Here is a 23,453-nt window from a genome sequence, read left to right as displayed (position 1 = left end):
GAAAACCTTAAGATATCATGTACATGTTTTATTGTAAATTCCATTTTTGTTCTAATTCAATATGATTCTGATAGTATTTAATTCATTTAATTATTTTCTATATGAAACGTAATAATGTTGTTATTTAATATTACTTGTTTGTTATTTATACTATCGAAATTTGTAACAATATTTTATGAAATTAAAATTTTTATATCTTATCCACAGTTGACCTTTCACTTTATAAAGATGAATCACAATTAAAGAGAAGAAAAAGTCACAACATGCACAAACAAAAACAAAATTTACGTAAGAAATCAAAACGAACAGAAAGCTCCTCTGAAGAAGAGTCTCCTGAAGATGAATCAGGAAAAAAATCACCTAAATCGAATCGTTCTAAAAAACGAACAGTCAATAAAGCATTAGCAATTGCAAAGTCGGTTGCAAAGGGATCTAGTAGAGCAGAAAGAGCATTAAACAGAAATACAAAGTCTGGAAATGACACTACTATTGCTACTAGTAATCCCACTGTAACTACCACCACGACAGTAACCACATCCAACGCATCAGTAGATGCAACTAAAAACAATACTGATGTTAAAAAAGGTGAAAATAAAAAGAGCACAAAGCAACAGAATATCACCACAATCGAAGTTTCAAGGACAAAACTACGGGGTAAATAGTTCTTATGATATACATACTTTCCATGACCTTCATTCAGATTCATTGCATACACGACAAAGCGATGGTACTACATTTTGTTTAATACTATGTTGTAACTTAATTTTCAGCATCTGCGCAAAATACACAACAAAGTAGCAAAACCGCAGGTCGTCCAAAGCGTATGGTTGCAACCATAGGTGTTGTGTCGACCGAAGAAACGACTTCCCGAAAAAAGCCACGTGGGCGAGCATAAGATTAACGTAATTTACCTGTATTTCCTGTACTACATCTAGAACAGAATCTGCGTCGTAGACAATATGTACACGTAGTACACTCTTTAAAAATTGCGATCAATTTGTAATGTAATATATATGATCTCAAGATTCTTATATCTATCAGATGCTGCATTATATTATAGTCCAACAATGTGGGATCAACAATTTATATAACTGTGCGGCAAGTCGCATTTAAACGAAAGAAAAAGACTCGGAGACTTATGAGAGTGATATTGTGATATCATACAAAATTTGTACATATCGTCTACGTTTCAGATTCCTACAGGAGAAGAAAGTCACGGAATGTGTATGGAGAAAGGTACCTTGGTTGAGTAATAACTATCTACAGGGTGTCACATGCTAATGCACTCTTGCAATAGTCTATTTTTGATGTTGTGAGTGAATTGTACGTGATTCAGTTGAGTTTAATGTACACTTTCCATTGGATATGATAGCTATGTACAAATATATATGTCTGGGGCTTATAATGTACTCTATGAAAAGATGAAAACACAAAAGAAAATAGAGTACTAGAGGATGAGAACAATCCGTGAATTATCGATCTCCATGTTATGGATCGGTAGGTTTAGAAGTACAATATCTGTACATTACGCTGAATCTTTGCTGTTTAAAAAATAGCATACAAAATGGTCCAGCGCCTATATTAAAGACAGGCAGAGAAAAAAAGTGCCCTCAACTGTAAATCCTTGTCCTGTTATTGAATCTGTGGATTCATAAGAGAAAACCTTATGGCTGAAGATGTAACGTTTTAACTGTAGTTTATTTTCGAATCATTTATGGCAATGAATTACTAGTATAATTCATTGTTATAAAAGGAATCAAGAGGATCATATTAATTATGGTGGTGTCAAACTATAATTTAGCCACTTAAACATATTATATTCCTTTCTTAAGAAAAAAAAAAAAAAACAAAACAGCACTTATTTACTCTGATAAGTCTGGATTAAAATGTATAAACTTGCTTTATCTATGTATTATTTTATTTTTTCAAAGATTATGGACAAAGTGTATATTTACTGAGAGATAGTTGGTTATGATTTACACTTCACCAAATCTAAATTCATATATTTTAATGTAGTTTATAGTTTATATTTTGTGTCAGAATGTATTATTGGGAATACAAATTTGTGTCAATATTGAAAAAGGGGATTTATAAGAATCATTTTATTACGATGTATGTATATTGAACGAAGGTATCGAGACATGTATTTGTTTTTCTACATTACAGTGATACAGTGACATACCTTATAGAGTTACTTTACATAAAAATGGAAAGTCTTTGGTTTTTAGGAAAACTGAAGGCGAATCGGTATTAATTAAAATTGTATGCTTTTTTTCATTGAGAATTCGGTCTTCGAAGATGCGTACACTTATTTAATGCATCGGCCGTTGAACATTGCACAAACTTGAATGAGAAAGTTGTTTCTCACTTACATGATTTTATCTATGTATGTACATATATAAAGATTAGGTAATCAAAATTGTGAAAATGAATATAAAAGTATATGAGCGTTTGGAATCTTGAAGGCTAATGTATCTTATTCATTTGATAGTGTGTTCGAATTTATTGTGTTGCAATACGAACGATTGCAAAACTTCTTGTTCTTTGTTTCAGCGGTCACTGAACACATGTACGATGTACATATATTTCATAAGCTTACAACGTTAAAGACAACTCAAGAATGCCGTTTAAATGATTAGGCATATCGACTTCTATTGAAAATAGGATACAAGATAGTTATAATAAATGATTAAGAAGGATTTAATTCTCGAGATGAGAGATGAATAAGATACCAATCCTATCATTGGTCCATTGCATATTGTATTTAAAATATACACATACATAATGTATAAATTTAAAATATACGCAAACGTAATGTATAAATTTAGTAAAAGAAAAAAATTCTAATGGGTGAAGACCGAGAAATTTGCTTATATTGTTATTCGATTTTGCTTTTAAAGCAATGTCACTCTTCTGGAAATTAATTGTATAATATCGAAATAATTCAGAGGACGGTGCAAATAATTACGATTAAACATCATCATTAGCGTCAATGAAGGACAATGTAATATATAATAAATTTTCAAGACAAACTGCACTTTATTATTTCGAGAAGCAAGATTTATTATAACACGACACGAATAAATACAGCTCTCGATATTCTTCTCGTGAGCCACTTGCAAATCTAAGACGAGAGAATAGTATGAAGGAAACTGAATCGAAAAGCAACGATGCATTTGCGTGCGGGCTGATATTTGTTGAGGATACTTAAATATGTATTACATTTCAAAGACCGAAAATTTAAAGGTAGACACTAGATAATTGACCATGAAGAAGCATCTTTCACTTTATACACGACAGAGTATAAAATTGTACTTCTCTATATTAATTTGTTACATGTAACAAATGTTTATTCAAGCCAGTATGTCCCAAATTCTGTATTGTCATTATCGTGTTAAGGAGAATCATTATTTTAGCTTTCTTTCTCGCGATTGCGTTTTCTAAACGTAAGAGTAGAAACTGTTCAAAATTTAAGAGCTAAAGATACGTTTGCTACATAAAAATATATGTAAAATTCAAAGTACAAATAGTTTTTCATGAAAGTATAAAATCTTTAGCTCCAAATTTGGGAAACACTGGTTTAAAGTGTTACGTTAAATAAGATCTCAACTACCTCGTGATACGACTTATTTCTGCAATAATGTAAAAATTGTACCTTTGATTTCAGATACATAATTTAAAAATTTGTAAAAATTAAAATTTAAAGAGTCTATTTATTAGGCATATACATTTTATATTAATTTTTTAGAGTGATCATATCTTTACAAACTGTTTAATGATTTTATTTTGTTTTCGTTTCTTTTTTTTTTTTCTTTTCTTTTTTTATCAAGTAAGAAAGACGTTTTGCTACAACAATATTAAGCGTCGTATTTTGTACGATTCGAAAAATGATCTTGGTCAGTTTGCGGTGCTAATTGTTTTCAACTTTTCAACAGTATTCCTCCGACAAGATCTGTCCTAAGACACACGAAATCTATTATTGGCTCCCACTTGACTTCTAAGCACTGCTTCAATGAATTTACAGCGTATGTCCCTAATTAATCTGAATGTCACGATTGCATTCTAATTATGTAATAAGCACATAAACCGTATTACGCGTGTCGCATTTGAATAGACGTTTAAATGATTAAATAAAACGATCGTGCGATTATCTCTAAGTATGATTCTTATAAGGATGAATATTTACATAGACGAAAAGTACAGCCCACATGCGAAAATATCGGGCCATACTCGAAACGCGTTGCTAAAACTGCCTTTTTTCTTCGAGGTCGTGTGAATTAGCATCTACATTAGGAAACATTCGCAAATAGAGCTTGTCTAGACTGTAAATCGACGGTTTAATGTTTCGTGTAAATTTAGTTGTCGTCGTCAATTCGAGAGTTGTGAATCGAATTTAAAACAAAAAATATTTTACCAAGTGCGATGGACAATTTTTTTTCATTTTTTTTTTTTACAAATGTGGATAAACTTTTACGAAGATCGACTTTTATTTAATATTTTGTTGTAAATTTTTATTCTTTTATTATTTTTAATTGTTTTAAAGCAAATTTCTGATTCTTTTTCAATTGATAGTTGAGGTTTCTACAATATTGAAGTGGTAATGACAGTGTAACCGATGACGATGTTTTTATCAGCATGACAATTAGAATATAAAAAGACTCGAGTTCGATTCATATTTCTTATTGAATAACGACACGTGTTGAATAAATTCGACATGGCCTACTCAGTACCTAAAACACGAAAAATTATTTGACCTGAAGCAAAACGGTAGAAAATAATAATTGTACGCGTACACAGAACGTGTTTCAAGTACAGTGGCCCGATCCTTTTGAGATTCATTTTTCTAGAAGTTATTCTATACAATTTACACACAATTCTACCGTTTAGAAACCGTTTGCAGAGTTTCGGATATCTAATTGTACGACTAATTACAAAGCGTAACGAGGAACCTCTACCTGTCGTACCGTGTACTGTTTCCTTTTGTGTACGTTATTCCGTAATTTTATCGAATTAATTAAGCCACAAGCTGATGATGGTTGGTGCAATCTATATGTCCCCTGTGATTTCAGTTCACGATGAATTTGAGAAATCAGCGTTTTACAAATAATAAAAGATATTGTGAGTTTGGTGATCAGAGTCCGTTTTTATTCGTGCAAAAAACCTGTACAATTTCCAGGGCTTGAAATTCGCCTAGACGCAATCGAAGCGTGTGCAACGAGCGCGGCGACGTTAAAAAGAGGCTAAAAAAACGTATATAGAATACACGGTTTTTTAATCGATATTAGGAGAAAGCACGGAGCTTTGTATGTACATTTTCACGAATAAAAATTTTTGCAAGTTGCAATAGATCTATCATTCGAATGACTGCCGTGTAATAATAATATAAAATTGAACGAAAATAATAAAATTGTACATTTGAAAGTATGTAGCGTTTAAAGGGAAATGTTTCTAAATTAAAAAAAGAAAAGTGTTTTGAATATTTTAAATGTTGTAATTTTTACGAACGGGGAGTTATTAAAATTTTAATTAAAAACGTGTCTCGTGTATCTAGAGAATGGAATACTGTTAACGAAAATTTCCAACACTCGTGAAATTATAGAACGATAATAATTCTTACAGTAATAACATATATGAAACGAAATATTTAAAAAAGTCGAATTTTAAATCAACTTGTACGTAAAACAAACAATAATACCATAAATGATATTCTAATTGACGTTGGATCACCTGAACGGTTCTTTAATTTCATGAAATTTAACATTTTATCCTTTGATGACCATCATCATTACCGCGTACGTGTCATAAACATGAAATATTACAAACAGCAGTTTCGTGACCCATCAAATGGACGCGTCCGCGTTTCCGTGAACCACGTTTGCCGGCTCGCGCGTCGTTACTTCTCTAATACTCTAAATTAGAACCTCTCCGGCGCATCTCTAAGATCTCGACCGAGAAGGCACCAAGGTTCCTCAAAGTCGTATACGTGTTTCGTCGAACCGGGAGCAGACGGCTCATTCAGCGATTCACTAAAAACGATCGTCGATCCGACACGATACGGAAGGGTTAGGGGGATTTCGCGGGCATCCACACGTTCGAAGATATCGGGAATAAAGAGCCGAGAGTGGAACGAGTCGCTTTTAGTTGTAATGCGGATCACGGAGCATTATTTATTAATAGCAAAGCTGGTGTGGCCGCGGCGCAAGGGAGTGGCAGTGCCATGCTAAAGCGAGCGCGACAGCACCAGATCGTGGAACGGATCTTCGGATCTTTTCCCCTTTCCTCTTTTCCTTCCAACCTCCCTCCCTTCCTCTAGCTCTTTCTCTTTCGCCTACGAGCCATCTCTGTTTCCTATCCCTCTCTTTTTCCCTCGTTCTCCGTTACACTCGTTCGTTCCCTATCTTTTCCCTTGGTAGGTTGGTCCCTCTTTTTCCACTCTAAGCCTCTCCGTCCGACCGAAGGGCTCTTTCTCTTGGTCGCTCCATGTGTTCCTCGGTCTCTCTGTGTTTTTCTCCCTTCCCCCATCGTGTGCCGCGGCGCACCATTCGTCCGGCGTTGCTCAAGCTTTCTCTTTCCGCTTCTCTTCCTTCTTGCTCCGTATCACGCTACCTTACCGGCTGGCTCGCTTTATCCATTGTCTCTCTCGCGTGCTTTGCCAGGCGAGCATTGTCGCGCTCCTGCTCGCGAGACAGCACGCCGTTGTAGGAGAGTGGATGAACGCTTTGTCGGCGCCCGCGGCCGAGATCAAACGCGCCGACCGCTTCCTCCTTCCCCCCACCCCCGCCCCGGCTCGGCCGGCCCGTAATCCAACCGAGGCTCTCTCTTTCCTTTCTCTCTCCCCCTCACGTCGCAGCCGCCGCCGCCGCTCTGCACCCCTCGTGCCTTCCCGCCGCAGCGACCCTCCCCTTCCGACGAATCCATCCAGCAAAGGTACCCATAAACGCTCAGTCCCGGGCTGTTCTGGCCTGATGAGAGAAAAATCTCTGACGGGTAGCAACCACACACGTTCAGTCTGGGTTTGTCGGTCGCTGATTAAGCATCCATGGAAAAATAGAACGGGAAACCGGCGATAACGATAATTCCGCTTGAATGAACCACCACCGTCCCTCGCTGACTAGGGACACGCGCGAAGGGAACGCGTTGGCGCGTCTTATGCAGGGACGAGCTAATTTTCATGAAGGAGGAGGAGGAGGAGGAGGAGGAGGCTCTTCGAGTGTCCCTCGATGTTCGTAAATCTTGGAGGGCGCTCGGCCAAGCATGTTAACTTGACGAAACCTAGAATGAGATAACGACGATGAACATACTGTGATGTTTGGATTAGAATATTAAATAACAATCGAATAAATTTATACTGGAATGTTTTTTCGGTACAGAATATATTTATGATTGATACACGTAGACTGTTACCTTACGGTAAAACGACCAACCTTTTGTTAGTCTTAAATCAATGCGTTGCGTTTAACTGATAACTTCTCTTTATCTCTCGTAACATTATTCATCACTGCGCTTACTTTCTATTTCAAAGTCTAAATTTGCACAGTGTGACTTGATTACTTAGGAGCTGAGGACTACAGTCGTCTTCGTCCCAATAGATATCCGACTTCTAACGTGGAAACAATTCTCGTATAACTTGACCGATCATTAAAATACATTCTGAAATATACATAACAAAATGAGTACACCAAAAACACGTAATTTATAACATATTTTATTTTACATGTTCAATTATTTGAACAACAGTTACGTGTATACACTTAAACCGGTTAAGATTATATACACGCTTATATGCTACCTTTTATATTATTTTACCACAACAGTCTCTCTCTCTCGTTCGCGTAGCAAATATAATGTATTATCGTCAATTTCACAACAACGTGCAGTTACCAGTTTAAAACTGATACCGAAACACGTTTATCGTTAAAACAAACTCCATCATTGGGCTTTTCAGCCGGTGTTTAAGAAAACATTCCGATGTTCGGATTTTCTTCAAATTAGACATCTGTCAGGCGCGAGAAGCGTACAGTGAAACCGACGTCAGAGTTGCCTGTTTCTCGGCACCGGCGTTGCTGCTCGCTTGCTTACCACCGCTGCTGCTGCTGTTGCTTCTGATGCTCGCGGCAAAACTGTATTATAGCCTTTCCTGTCGTATTCTGTCGTACAACGTCCTCCTTTGCCGACCTCCGTATAACTTCCACGATACCTTGCGATAAATACTCGCGCCGCTCTTTTTACGCGTTACTGCCTAATTAGCGTAATTATAAGATCCGGTCGTGGACCTTCGCCTCTCTCTTATTTCTTCCTTTCTCCTCCTCTTCCTGTCCCTTCCTGTTTTTCTTCGCACGGTCCAGTCGGGAGAGAGAGAGAGAGAGAGAGAGAGCGAGCGAGATTAAGCATTTTCAAAAGGCAATCTTGGCATTTTGAGGTTCAATTGGTAAATTTGTAGGATTTATCTGAAAAATAGGAATTGTTGGTATTTCAGATGCGCAATTATTTTTGACGACGGAATAGAGCAATTTAATTGTGAAATTGTTGAAATTATGGAAAATTGAACTGTTGAAATCTCTGTAATTTAATTTACCTCGATTACTATGTTTCTGTCCCAAACAGATTAAGGTTGCACTTTTGTATCTTACAATCTGCAAACAAAAATGGAGACTTGACGTATTGCGTGAAATTATATGTCAAAGTATTGCATTAAAATATTCTGTAATTAAAAAAATTCCAATTAACGATGAAATAAATCTGCAACCTCTAAGTTTTAACGCTTGATTGTTGCGTCGCGTAACAGAAAAATTCCCGCGTGCATTTCAGTGTCGCCTAACATTTTAATTCACGCGCACTTCCCCTTGCACGTTGAGTGTCAAGTGATGCGATGATAATGACCTTGCCGCGATGTGTTTTGTGATATTTTTGTAACGGCAGAGAATAACGGTGGAAAAATCAAATCAACGATCTAACGTCACTCTAGGAAAACAATTAATTATGAAAAGGAAAAATTGATACCGATAACGAGTGCACACCGATATAATAGATGAGTTGTTTGTTAACGACTAATAGACTGATAATTTTGTAAATGCAGTAGATAGCACGAAAGACATCGCAAACATTAGAAGACGATTGTATCCAGATCGTTATCTTTGACGTTTGAGAGACAAAGCTACGGCCGAGTTGAAGTGTCAGTTGATAACGAAAATCGAGATAACACGACTCGGTAGCGGCGAAAAGCTAGGATAAGTGGTATTTACACTGTTCACTATAAATTAGCTTTTAATGAATCGGTTCTAAATACCCTATATCGAAGAATCATCTAGTAACAGCGAAACGTTAAATATCAAAAATTTTGAAATCATAGAAATAGTCTAACCTATATTCTGTATGTATGTACATTCGATAAACGTACTATTGCTACCTAGTACAGCATCCCAAGTCGTTGGAAACAACTGCAACTTCAGTACTATTTCGCACCCTACGGAAAAGTGCTTCAATAAAATATACCTCACTTCCTTCTATCCCACCTTATTCTTTTATTGCAACTAGTTCTCGGCAGGGCAATGCTATGTAGCAGAATTTATGTTCTCGGACCGATCGGGCAGTTCAATACGCCGATGACCGTATTGAAGAATGCACGACGTTTCCTATTTACCGCCGCGAGGGGGCAATTTTCTTTAATAGTACAACACAGCATTCTTACCGGCGCGCGATACACACGCGCTTATTCGCACGTAACATTACATAATAACAGCAAACGAAACGGACGCCAGGCCGGACGCTTTCGAATGGGAGAGACGATGCGAACGAATGCCGGCGTGTCGCGTTTGCAAAGAGCAATCGTGCTCTCTCTCCAGACGATAGGAAGACAGTTCACTGAAAACAGTTTATTATTAATAGATATGCCTCGGTTTCCCGAGCGCGTTGTCGGCTTTATTTTGAGGTTAGGGCCCGACCATTCCTTCCTCAGCCCCTGCTGAGCGGTTGTCGTTTTCCTTTTGCCTCCTCCCCTCTACTCTTCTCTTAAAAACGAGACTCGCCACCGACTTTCCGACAAAGGAATAAAGAAAAGAAACAACTAGCCACGCTACGCGGTTGAGGATGGCACGGCAAACCGTAGCACAGCGCAGCACAGCACGGCATAGCGTGGCATGGTGGGTAGAGACTTTCCGTACAGGGAGAGCAAGGGGGTACTTGCCGCGTCAATGGCGTAGATACCTGGGGACGCTGTGTCCGAGCAAGTTTTCTTTCCCTTTGGTTTACTGTACTTTTGCGCTCCTAATCTTCCAGGATCTCGACATAGCGGTGAATTTTAATTACTTCTCGTTGGCGTAGCTGGCGCTGTTTTAATTGACCGGATACAAAGTTTCATGGTCGACGCAAAATGAAAGGTAGTTGAAGCAATTCGTATGTTTTGCATTGTTCGTTATTGGTTAATTTTTATTTATAAGATGATTTTTTTATTGCAGATGTTGATCGAAATGATTACGTGTAAGTGGGAGAGAATGATGGTGTTATTTTATGAGTAAACAATTGAGCAGTAGTTTTGATGGAAAATCCTGTTTGCAGGCGACAGGATGAACTGCCACTGAGTCTTGTGTATACATGACAAAGTGCTTTTCGGTAAAGTTCATTCATTACATTGTCAAAGGCGACGCCTATGTTTCTTCTGAAACACCGCTAGGAGATAATAGCGTGCGGGTACAGTCTCCAAAAAGAGTATTTCTCATTTATCCCACTGCACTACCACACTCACATGCTTTAACCTTGAATAACTGAAAAACAAATAACAAAATGTATAGGAAGCGTGGAAATTTATCTCGGTTTTTTTAAATTACGCCGATCTCCGGAAACGCTGCAGGCGAACGCATCAAGCCAAATCGTTCTCCTAAGTGTAAAGGTACTGTACATCGAGATTCAGGAAGTTGCTTGAAAATGATGAAATATAACTTAAAATTGCTCAATTTATAGTCACATCTATTTCATCCTCATTTTACTTTAACAATCTAGTTACTGCTCGACTTCCGGATGATACTTAGGTAACATCGTTTTTACAACATCGCTAACAGGATTCACGATGACCCTCGATGAATATTCCGCCACAAAGTAAGGTGGTAATATTAATAAAAATAATTATCACTATCTGTGGCAAAAGAGAGATCAAGGTGTGGACCAGAAAAAAAAACAACGATGTCCCTAAACCATTATTCATTTGGTTGTGTTCGCTGCGACAGAAGGTACAGTAGTCAGTCATGCGTCATTCCGACGAATTACGGGATTCCAGGGACGATTCCGACGATGCGACGATTTTGCCCACAGGGACGACAATTCGGTGTGGGGTCCTTTCAGAGTGGAGGCCCGTTTTTCCGAATCCTTTAAAAGCGACTTTCTCTGGAAGCGAATCGGGGCAACGTCCGCGCTCGATTGCCGGCGCAAAAATCCGGCGACGGTTTGTTTGTGGCCGCGATAATCGAAATCCTTAGGAGGCCCCCCGATTCCCTTTTTACGCATGCCGTTCGACGTCGCGGCGTCGACATTTAGTGTCGTCGTAGACCACGTTGAACCATCATCGGCTTCCTTCAAAACCCCACCAGCAGTGCGAAGCTATCCTTCTTCGCCGCTCTCATAGACCTTCGCTGGACAAAAAGGAAGGAGAGAAGAGCCGGAGAAAAGGAAAGTATACGCGTGGTTAGTACGACAAAACGAGTACGATGGTAAAAGTGAGAAGGGAGGAAAAGGGACAGAGAGAGGACAAGAAAGAGAGACAGAGAAAACATAGAGAATAGGATAGGAAACATAGAAAAGGAAGAAGGCGAGGAACGGAGAGAAAGGAAGACAGAGTGCGATGGTATTACGGGATGAAGAAGGGAATAGGGTAAGAGAGAGATTGTCGGTATAGCTAGAAGGAGAAGAAAAGGAAAAGGAGACGGATCTCAAAGGAGAACAGAGAGAAGCTGACGAAAAAGCGGAAACGGGAGGGAGGTGAAAGAGAGACAGATAGAAAGAGCGTGAATCGGAGGTTTCGAGCCGCGCCTCCTACCTTCAGGGCCCATGTATCCACGGCTCGGCACTGTTGACGACGCAGCGCCCTATGGAGGGGGAAAGGGAATTACGGGGAACGTGGTTTAGGCAAGAACGATCGTCCGTAGTCGTAGTCGGGCCACGAGTCGAGCGATGTCGTGTGACCGACCCTTTCTCGTCGCGGCCGCGTTTCTTTCTCTTACGGCGACGCTTTTACCTGGATTAAATTCGACACCGAGTGTTGTTCGTTTCGCGGCCACACGGTTGTGCGTGTAACTAATTCGGTGACAGGGGAGCACGAGCATGCGAGCACGAACGTTTCGCCCTTTCGTCGAAGGCACGATAAACGGAAGATAGAAAAATAAGAGGCGAGAATCGGGCCGCTGACTGGGTCGCTCCCAGCACCAAAACGCTGGCACAACCCTCGAAAACACGTGTTCGTCTGGTGCGTGTCGCACACGTCGATTACCGTGTGATCGGCTGACGTCGAATGAGTATTACCAGGAGAGCATGAAGTTCGCGGAAGTGTGTTTGTTTTCCAGTTTCTAGCAGTGCTCTTTACGGTGAACCGTGTGCACGGGAAATCGGGCACGACGAGAGAACGACGAATGATCGTCAGGTGAAAACACTGTGCTCTTTTCCATATCGGGCACGGCGGTATTCTCAATAGTGTGACACACGGCTGCTGTCGCGACGCGAACGAACAGGAAGAATTTCATACGGTGACGAGTTTGAAAACAAAAATAAAAACAAAGTGGCGGAACAAGAAGCCTGGAAGGAAAGTGTGCGCAGCGTTTGTGGATGCATGAGGGTCTCATGGCTACCGGATTGGTAAAGTGGTGGCGGGCAAGGTTCCTCGCTGGCTATAGACCCTTTTCTGGTAAGCTTCTATAATGTCTCTCTCCCTCTCTATATCTGATCTAATTTTTTTCTTCCTTTTTTTTTTTTGTCATATACACGCGCGAGGTATCGATGTTCGTCGAAATCGCAAGGCACGGATAGATCGAGATATTCCGTATACGGATTTGTCTGGTCGGTCCGGTTATAGGCGTGATATTTTGCTCGAGTTGCGAGGCGCGCGGTGCGTGTTCCTCGATGACGCTGCTGCAGTATGACAGAAGTGGATCCCACGTGGTGTTACGTCATACTTGCATTTTTCTTTCTCATTGATCTATAACCATGTTTCGCTGGAAATCTCTATGGTGCCTAGCTATTTTTCCCTTATTCTTTTTGTACGATTGACAGGGGTCTTTGACAAAATTTCATGTGCAATGAAATGACAAATGGTTTTATTATTCTGGGGTAATTGGTCGGTATCGTTTTGAATAAATTTACCGTCTGTGAAATTACAGATTTAGGAGCGAGAAACATTGCTATTCTATTTATGCATTATTCGTGTAATTACACACAAATATTGAATATTCTTTGCACTTGTTTATACATTGCAATAATTGTATCATGTTACGGCTGTAAACACTTTGTTACAATTATTAAATCTTGTTTATTACTTTGAAAATACACGTGTAATGAAAATTAAACGCTAGTGTTGTACACTGGCGCTTGTCATTTTAAGGCTATTCAATTTCATGGCTATTCAAGTATTTAAACTGTGAAGATAACTATTTAAACATTTGTTACTTGAGTGTGTAGCTACTTTATCTGTAAATAACTGCTTTATCGTTACACGGTAACAATTTTTGAATAAATTAAAAGATATTTAATATACAAATATGACCTTATCACAAGGTATAATGCAGTTGTTTTATAAATATTAATTAACAAAGTAGAGAGTGTAACACAAGATGAAGGAATTTAAAAGAGAAACTATTTACGTTAATCTAATAAACTTTGGTAACAGGTGGATAATTTCACGGTTGTATAAAAATGAGTTAATACGTCGTTAGCCCATAATTTTTAATACTTGTAAATCTACGTTAGTGAAACAAACATAGCTATGCTCTACTCGAGGACTAACGTATACTCCTAAGAGGAAGGGTAAAAATAAAACGCGCTTCTAGTTAGCCGTGTTCCAGAATTCGAAAAATTTTAATTGACGTAAACTCTCGTTCGTAGATCTTGCAAATGCGTGTTCAAAAGTAGAAGACCGCTGACTTCAAATATTCTACTGTATTCAAATTATACAAATTTAAAAATTATCTTCAACAGAGACGACAAAATTGCATTCCACCAATTCACCGTTATATTCGTCGTCAAATTGACATTGCAAAAGTAAAAAAAAAAAAATTACAACCAACGAAATTAAATTTCATTTTATTTCAAACGTTACACGAGCACTCGTACAATCTCCCTAAAAAAAAAAAAAAACAAATCAAGTCCAGACACAGTACCAATTACAAACTACAAAAAACGAATGGCAGAAAAGAATAATTTCTCGTTTCAAATGAAAACAAAAACTTCGAACGTGCAACGATTGTTTTTTCATGTCCGTCGTTTGTTGCATCGTCGGCAAATGGGGAACTGGTCGAAAATCATCTCGACAATTCCCGGGCCCATCTAGAAAGCACGGTGCGGCGAGGAATCCCGCGTTTGAAGCTCTCCCGATCTCCGCTCTCTTACGGCCTCCTCTTTATGGCTGCTTTCTCGTGCGTCGCGGGGCAAATTTTCATACGTCAAGAGGGCGGGAGGGAGGAGTACGGGAAGCGTGGAGGGCGGAGAGGGAGGGGGGAGGGAGGGAAAGCTGTTGCGTCGGCAAATGATAAAAGTTACGAGCCGAGCAAACAGAAAGGGGTGATTTACAAAGAAGAAAGCAGAAGCCGTTTGTGTCCTGCTCCCCCGTTGCTTTTCATTCAAGAGGGCGCAAAAGCGGTACGGTACACACGGTATAAACACACGCGTGCGCGACCGCGCGCACGCGGGACACGTACACCGTGTGTACTCTATACTCTCTACGTACTACGTACTGCGTATATAGGTACGTACGGTGAAGGGTCGCGCGCGTCAAGGGTGGAGTTTAATTATCGAGACCTTGCGAGTTCGTTACATGCATTAGTCCGGTGGTTAGATAAAAGGTTTATCCGCGGCCATTCTCTATTTTCTACGGTATCAAACCAAAGATTCTCTATCTTCACTCACACTCTCTCTCTCTCTCTTTTTCTCCCCCCTCTACTTTCTCTGTTGATCTCGGTCCCTCTGTTTTCTCCTCGTCCTTCTATCGTTTCTTCCTCTTTTCTCTGTCGCGCACTCGCGCCGTTTCTCCCGCTCTCTCCCGTTCTTTGTCTCCCTTTTTTCTCCCCCGGTGCGCTCAGTGTCTTGGGTCTTTAACGCTCGCCCCACGAAAGAGTTACGGGCGTAATTACCACACGGCAGGTATCATTATACGCGTATATGCGTCCGTTTCTTTATGCAGATACGATTATCCGGCTTTTTCTTCTTTCTTTCTTCTTTTTCTTCTTCTTTTCCCTTCTTTTTCTCGCTTTTTCTTTCCTCCGTTCTCTCTCCCGCGTTCGCCGGTTTCTCCCTTTCTTTTTATTTCTCTCCACCCCTCCCTCTCCTCCGCCACCTCCTTCCTTCCCTCCCCCCTCCCCTCGCTCTTTTTCCATTCCTTTTTCTTCGCTCGCGCGCGCGTACGCGCACGCGTGTGTAAGAGGCTTGTTGCTTTTCTCCCTTTTCCTCCCGGGTTGCTCTTGAGTAATTGAAATTAGCGGCCGGCTTCATTTATTACGCGTTTCGTATCGCTAATTATCGTTGGTTCGCGGTCCCTTTGATGCCGACGTTTTTAAGTATATATTTTACTGGAATCACGCTGCACCGGCTTAATGATGTATCGCGCGAATTAAGATAAAAGCGGAGCCTCCTCGACAGAGAGAGAGAGAGAGAGAGAGAGAGAGAGGCCGAAGACACGGCGAACGATGGTTAGAGGGTAAACGTGTAACCGGTGGCCGCCGCTGTAGCACTCGAAACATTCTCCCCCGGCTACTCGGAACTTCGAGAACCGCCTCGGAACTCGTTTTATCGAATTCCGATTATTCCTGATCGTTCCTTTAATATTTTGGCCGATTGCTGGCTCGGGCGATAGAAGTCTGATCAGAGAGTCCTGTGCGATCCGGAGCCGAGAGTAGTAGCTTAAACGATCCTTACATTCGGGTACATTATGACCGTGTACTTGATGCACTTTAATTAGAATCGGAATGCCCCTTTAAATTATTTAGTTTATCTTATTGAGTCGCAAGGATTAAGGATAGAATTGGAGGAATTCCTGTTGGAGAAACTACTGAATAACCTTACGGGGGAGGGGGATATTAACGGGGTACTGTAATTGAATCCTAATTTTTCTGCACTCGAAATTCTTCGATAGGGAATGTCTCTGATTGTTCATTAGCGAACGGTGCGCGAGATTTTTTTTATTTTCTACACTTTTAACGAGTATCAATCGAGATTTTGCTCGATGTTCGTTAGTTGAATAGTGCGCAACAGTTTTTTCTGTTTTGTTGCACTTGTAGTGGATATTAAAGTGTAGGAGTTATCAAGGGGCTGTTTTAACTGTATCCTAATTTTCGAGTATTCGAAAATTCTTCAAATTCTTTCTGATTGTTTATCAATGAAAAATGAGCAAAATTTTTGTATTTTTACACTTACGACACAGCTGTAAAAATTTGTTACATGTATCGATGATCCACGATAGGATGAACTTAAATTAACATTTATATATCGCTGTCTAAAGATTTTTCATAAATAATTGAAACTGTAATATTTTTACATACTTGAATAACAATTCAATTCGAAATGTAACGTGTATTTAAGATGAGTTATAATAAATTCAATTTTTGACTAAATAATTTTCGAATTATTTTGAAAGAGGATTTGAAAGTAAATTTGTTTCAATTTATTGCAAATTAGGTGTACAAATTACCCGTCGATTTCGTTATAAGCGAGGTAGATTCGCTGTTAACTAAATAATTATAAAAACGTATAAGTACAGTAACGAGTAGTTTCTAATAACTTCAATTGTAAACGTCTAACAATTTTTCAAGCTTACTCTTTTTACTGTTTCTTGGTGATAAACTCAAGTAGGATGACTGCTTATTGCACCGAACGCAATTTGAAAAATAATGAAAAGTCTTTCTTGAAAAAGGAATTGCACGTTCTATTCTACTCGTTATGAAACAGAGAATGTTAAACATCTGTGTTTCACCGCTACTGCATCATTTTCCCAGGTGCTATTCACGCTATATTTCTATAGGGTTACGTCAGAGATTGGGAAATGTTGAAAGAAAGTACCAATACTTTCTATACTCTATTGTTCTGAAATGTCGCGCATTGCGCGTTATTATAATAATCGTTTACAGTGAACTTTCGATAAAACGCTGAGAAATTGTAAAACAATTTTTATAGGATACTTTTTCAGGTGTTTCGTAAGAGCATCTCTCCTATCGATAGTCTTTTCTTCTATTTTCGGCACACACACACACACACGCTAAATCCGTAGATACCGAAAATCCTTTCAACAGTCGTCCCTACGTGTGTGGCAAGGTTCGCTAGATAAAATCTTTACTCAAGATTCTCCTTTCCTTCTTTCGCCTTGTGGGTGGGAAAGAGGTCGCTTGAAATTTATTGCTCTCTATCAGTCTCTTTTACATTGACTTTGTAGTGTACAATCTTATCACAGTTCATCGACCACCGACACCGATGTTTTACAAATTAACACCTTTCTGCTAATTGTGTAATAGACAATGGACAATTATGTAATAGACGACGCTGAAATTAGCTAATTAAAAAAAGAAAACATCTTGAAATGCCTCAGTATGTTAAAATTCAACAATAAAAGTACTCTCTTTATGTAATAAACAACACTCGAATTCATTGCAGAAAAAGTAATAATAAAACACTTTCTTTAAATTGCTTTAAACACTTGAGTATGAAAGTTCAAGAATAAAATGAATTCTCTTTAAAGTATAACAATAAAAACACTTCTTCAAATTACCTGCTGTTGTCTGTTAAAAATTGAAGAATAAATTTATTCTCTTTATGCAATAGACAACGCTCAAATTAATTACAAAAAAGATAACCCTTCTTCAAATTACCTGCTGTGTTATCTGCTAAAAATTCAAGAATAAATTGCAAAATTTTAATTGCAACATTAATTACAAAAGGAAAAGAAAAAGAAACACTTCAAATTACCTGTTATCTGTTAAAATGTTTTCACATCTTCAAGTACTTGAATATTAAAACGCAGTAATAGAATTATTCTTTTTATGCAATAGACAACGCTCAAATTAATTACAAAAAAGATAACCCATCTTCAAATTACCTGTTGTCTTGTCTGTTGAAATATGTTTGCATCCTGAAACACCCTCGGTGCATTAAAGTATTCCCGCTAAATGTGTAACATTTAAATGTTGCACAATTATAAATAATTCATACCTGATATTTAATTTATTCCACTGAACCGTCCAGGAAGCACACAATCCCCTAACTGTTTTCAGCGATGCACTTCCTGCCGCCGCTAAAAACCTTCTTTTCTCTCTCTCTTCCTTTTTTTTTCTTTTTCTTTTCTTTTTTTTTTTAAACGCCCCGTGTATCGCATCACGGCGTGTCGTGTTTCATAGATGTTCATTTATGCACCGGTGGTTGCGCAACGATTTTCAACGTTTCATTTCGTAGAACGCTTTTATACGGGGCGTCTAGGTAACGGTAAACGGCGGTGTAATGCAGACGCATTAAAGATACATTACACTTCCTTCGGCGAGTGTGTGCAAAACGTTTCTGAAATATAAACGGCTGGAAATGGATGTTCCGCCAACCCCGGTTCGTCCCTTTTGGGGTGGAACTTTTCGTTAATTCGCGTCCGCGCCTGCCTCGGTTAACGTGCGAATAATTTCGGCCGTGCAATAGACCGAGAATGCATTAAAGATAATTACGCTTTTATGTACGGAGTCCCGGTCGCTCTGTAATTATGAAACAGCCAACCTTTTGATCTGTAATTTATGCGTTTAAACGCATACCATCTACATACACGCGCATACTTGATTGATTAACATTTTTCTACGTGTCTCTTATCGACTTTCCAATTTTTCAAATTTTCTCCTGTTTTACTATTGCTTCTTTTTCGCTTTTTCTGACGAAGAATCGAGGAGGCAAGGGACAGTGTGAATTACCGTGTAAAGAAATTGTGATAGATTTCGGTGTTTAGACTATTCTGTTGTGTTTATTTCTGGTGATTCGATGTTACATCCCCTTCAAAATAGTCCGAAAATACTTGCTACACTCCGTAACTTAAGTACCGAGTGGCACTCAGAAACTGGCTATAAATACAGGCTTTACCGTGGCGGATGTTACTTTGATACCTTTGAGATTCTGACTTTTGTTTACGAGCGATGCCGGCGCTCGACCGTAGATAACAGTTTCATTCTCTTTGATGAGAACGTTCATGCACGTGAAACAAAACTACGGGGAGAAATATAACGAGGAAACGTATAAAACAAGTACGGCACGCCCTGAGCCTTATGTACATTTATTACGCTTCACTTTCATGCGATCCCGATTTCCTCCTCATCCTCTTACCTTCAACGTGTCCTACCTTGTACAATTTCGCTAAATGCTAACAGCCTAATTTACTTTATACACATCTTTCATAATTTCATCGTCTCTCTGGAACATCTCGTACATCTAGCCAGTGTTTACTTTTCAAAGTTCCCGCGCTTTTAAGCGGTTCATTTTGAAAAAAGGAAAAAGGTAACTCCGCTGAAATTACATTTTTATTTCGAATAACTTGCATAATTTTCGATACACTTTTTGTCAACAAAAGCATTTAATTCTATATAGGTACGTAAAAATTCGAATGTCTGGGAGAAAGAAAGACGTAAATGAGCGGCTCGGAAGATAAAGTGACTAACTGCGTGGAGATGCAATTTATGAAAAATTGTGCACCAAGCATGCGCTTTGATACTAAAATTGGAGGAATATTAAAAAGTAGGGTTGATCATTTTTTGGCTTCCGAGTGGTTCTCGGAAAAAATCTGTTAGATTTATCAGTCAGTTAGGTGTAACAAAAATTAATCTATGGCCTTACTAGGAAGTATATATTTCTTTTGTATACGTTCGGAGAAATCCGTTTAGCCTTACCACCTCTGTTTAGTAAAGATCTAAATGTTTATGCTACGTGACAAAAGGCCCTTCGGTCCCAAGCGGGGTCGTAGACAATATTAGGGCGTTGCGTAGGAGAATTCTCAGTCCGTATACAGTACTCTTACCATCAAGTAGAAAAGCGAACCTTCCTTGTGTCCAATAAAAGTTTATAGTTTAAAATAAGGATCATTAATTATTTAACAACCAATAACTCACAGTTTCCTAAGGCCGGGTGCCATTATCACTGCAGAGTGATACAGTAACGAATTGGAGATCGTCGACGAAAAACTGTCCTAAAAAAAGCCTTATTTTCTTCCATGACAACTGTAGAAAAATTGCACCAACTGCATCCTAAATTCCCCTGATTTATCTACAATCGATATTCACATTTTCCGCTCACTCGACAAATTTCCTTGCGCAGAAACGATTTAGGAAACAGGAAGACATCGAAAACGCCTTTCAGCTATTTCTTTCAGATTTTTGTATACACAAAATTGATCCTCCCTAGGCAAACACTTTTTCACCGGGTAGTTTGTCTCCGAGTCTAATTTTCTTACCGTTTCAACCTTCCAAGAAATTTGAAAAAATTCCGGAGTACTTGTCAAAGTCTCTACCCCATTGTACAATCGTATCGTTCAGTGAAATCAAATTTTTTGGATAAATATGAAAATTAATTTGGAAAAAATACCGGAGTAAAACTTGACTCGGGTCGTCAAAGACCCAGGGTTAATTCCGTGCATATAAAAATCTGAATCTCTAAGAAAAATTCAAAAGTGTACGGAACAATAGGGAGATTATTTTGAATAAAAATGTTTTTCACTTCAATGAACGAACGGCTCGAAACCGCGGGAACTGTTACGTTGACCTAATGATAAATTAAGGATACTGTTTTGGTCTCGGTTAAAGTACAACCGGCCGGAATCAGATTTCATTCACTGTTTTACCGAAGAGTTAACAATGGTTTGGTTACAGTGGTTGGTAATACGGAAGGCAGCGACTCAGAGGAACTTCTTGGACGTGTCTCGGCACCTTGTAGCGGTTCACCACCGGAATCTCAGCCAATTTTGTTAGAAACAGAGGCGCCACAGGTCGCGGTTGACGCTTCGACTAGCCCTACGCCGGCCACCGGAAATGACGAGCAACCGAGCGCTAGTACAACGAAGCAACTCAGTTTCGAGGTATTATATTAACGGTGTAGCTTGTTGAACAAGGAAACGGGAAGTGGATCGTCGGTTTTCATTTATGTCGCGACTTCCTTTTAAATTTCAAGGATTTCGCCTTGAAACGAGCGATCTTGGACGATAAGAAAGGGTTCCATTTAAATAACAGTGTACAGTCGGTGAACCTCGCCTCTTGCATAGTGTCTCTTTACTTTACCTCACTTCTCTGTTATTTCTCGTTTAGTTTATGGTTTATTGCGCCGTGCTGTGTAACAAAGACGTTATTATCGTCGTTATTTAACAAAGATACGAAAGATTTACGAATTTTTTTCCTTCGATGTAAAAAGGTCTGCGTAATTCTTCTTTTGTGCGTTGATTTATTTAATACTATACCGACATTCCCAAGCTGTTGCGTTTTAATAGCGAGAAATATTTACCGAGACTAATGTATGTGTATGTATATAAATTATTTATTAATACTTGTTTACATTAATTTATAAATATGTACAGATATATGAATTATTTATTAATTAGTGTACGGAAGTTTATAAAGTATTGTATTTACAGACAATTCGAGCGAATATCCTCTTAACAGAGATCGTGGCAGAGATTCTGGTTAAAATGTGACAACAATAGTTATATTATTGAGAAAAATTAATTTTAATTGGCAGAGGATTACTGAATGTAATTAATCTGTGACTGATTAGATTTTGTTACCTGATACAGTACTAAAAAAGAGAAATGGCTGACGCTTAGATGCATAGTCAGAAAAGAAATCATATGTTAAGGGGTTAATCTTCACTTCTTAATTTTCCTTGAAACGCATGATCTAAGCATTTATCATTACATCGTCATCTCTCACAGTAAACGTAGTTCGTTTTAAATAAAAAGTATCTCATTTTCTAAAAACAATCACTCTCGCAAATTTCTGAGTTCCGCTACTTTTCCACAGTGAAAAGCAACCAAAGAAAAGTGTTCCAATGTCATTTACGATATTTCACAGAAAGTGTCCCGTTTTCTGAAAACAATCACTCTCCCAAACTTTCGAATTTTAACCCTTTGCACTCGAGTGGAGTCGACGTTATCGTTTACCACTTGATAAATAATTAATCGAGGCTCTCTCGAAGCCTTGAACTTTACAGGACACCAGGTCTGTTGGCCTCTCACAAGTGTCTAAACGGTGAAATAATTTGAAAGAACCAACTTCTAACGAAATGTCACGAAGTATTGTATAAAATAAAAATACATTAAACATTGAAATAAAACAGTTGTATTAGTTAACACAAGACAGGGTCACAGGTTAACAGGGCCACAAGAAAATTTTCATTATTCTAAGCATAATATATCATGCTTCGTTTATTTTCTCTTTTTAACGATGTTCGAAATGTTTATTTAACGATAGTCATTTTATTTTAAATATTCTAAACATTTAAGTTACTCCGGTCACAGTTGACCAACGTGGCAGTCGACCTATTAATAAATGTACAGTTTATTTCTGTGTTGATTTGAAAAAATTCCATCAATTTTCAATCCAACAAACATCAATATCTCAGCATAACCAAGCACCAAGATTTGCTTTCTTCCCTCCAGTAAAAAGATGTTGGAGTGCAAAGGGGTTGATACCTCACCTCACGCTGAAAAGGAAATTTCATCGAAGAGAAAAAATATCGAGCATCGAGAAAATTGGATAAAAATTGTACGTAACGATATTTCATCTTGTGAACAGGAATTCGAATGCGACGTTTCGGTAGCGGAGGGCGATCGGCGACGGCAAGAATTCTCGTTCACCCTGTACGACTTCGACGGCCACGGGAAGATAACAAAGGACGACATAGCCGGCCTGGTCACTACCATTTACGATACCCTGGGCGCTTCCATCCAGGTACCACCGTGCGGCAGTAAGACGATTAAGGTGAAATTGACTGTGTCGCCGGATCAGAGAGGCAGCCAGCAGCAGACGCGATCGGGCGGCGGTTGTCTGAACGCTGCTGCTGCTGTTGCCGCCGCCGCTGCTGCTACGACGACGACGACGTCCTCGCAGCCGGTTGCTGCCGCTGCTGCTGCTGCTGCGAGCTTTTCCGGAAATTCGTCCTGCTGCCATTTGAAGCACGCGTCCTGTAACAATGCCGGGGCGGCCCACAGCGGCGCACACGGTTTACGTAGAGTTCCTAGAAGGAGAAGGGTGCCACGACACCGTTGCCAG

At 39.1% G+C, this 23,453-nt stretch overlaps 2 protein-coding genes across 2 annotated transcripts in view; both read left to right on the top strand.

Annotated features, from left to right (window-relative positions):
- The window catches only part of LOC108572539, a 3,425-nt gene extending 2,530 nt beyond the window's left edge, over positions 1–895 (top strand). The window contains exons 6-7 of the mRNA XM_017934791.1: positions 199–654; positions 771–895. Of these exons, the coding sequence (XP_017790280.1) occupies positions 199–654; positions 771–895 (581 nt within the window). The remainder of the gene's footprint in view (positions 1–198; positions 655–770) is intronic.
- An 11,927-nt stretch (positions 896–12,822) lies between these two features.
- Positions 12,823–23,453, top strand: part of LOC108572546 — a 13,878-nt gene continuing 3,247 nt past the window's right edge. Inside the window, exons 1-3 of the mRNA XM_017934802.1 lie at positions 12,823–12,886; positions 21,063–21,268; positions 22,977–23,446. Of these exons, the coding sequence (XP_017790291.1) occupies positions 12,823–12,886; positions 21,063–21,268; positions 22,977–23,446 (740 nt within the window). The remainder of the gene's footprint in view (positions 12,887–21,062; positions 21,269–22,976; positions 23,447–23,453) is intronic.

The sequence above is a fragment of the Habropoda laboriosa genome, unplaced genomic scaffold, assembly GCF_001263275.1.
Source record: "Habropoda laboriosa isolate 0110345459 unplaced genomic scaffold, ASM126327v1 scaffold129, whole genome shotgun sequence".
Taxonomy (NCBI): domain Eukaryota; kingdom Metazoa; phylum Arthropoda; class Insecta; order Hymenoptera; family Apidae; genus Habropoda; species Habropoda laboriosa.
Note: the sequence above shows the minus strand (reverse complement) of the source record. Positions and strands in the feature narration are given on the sequence as shown.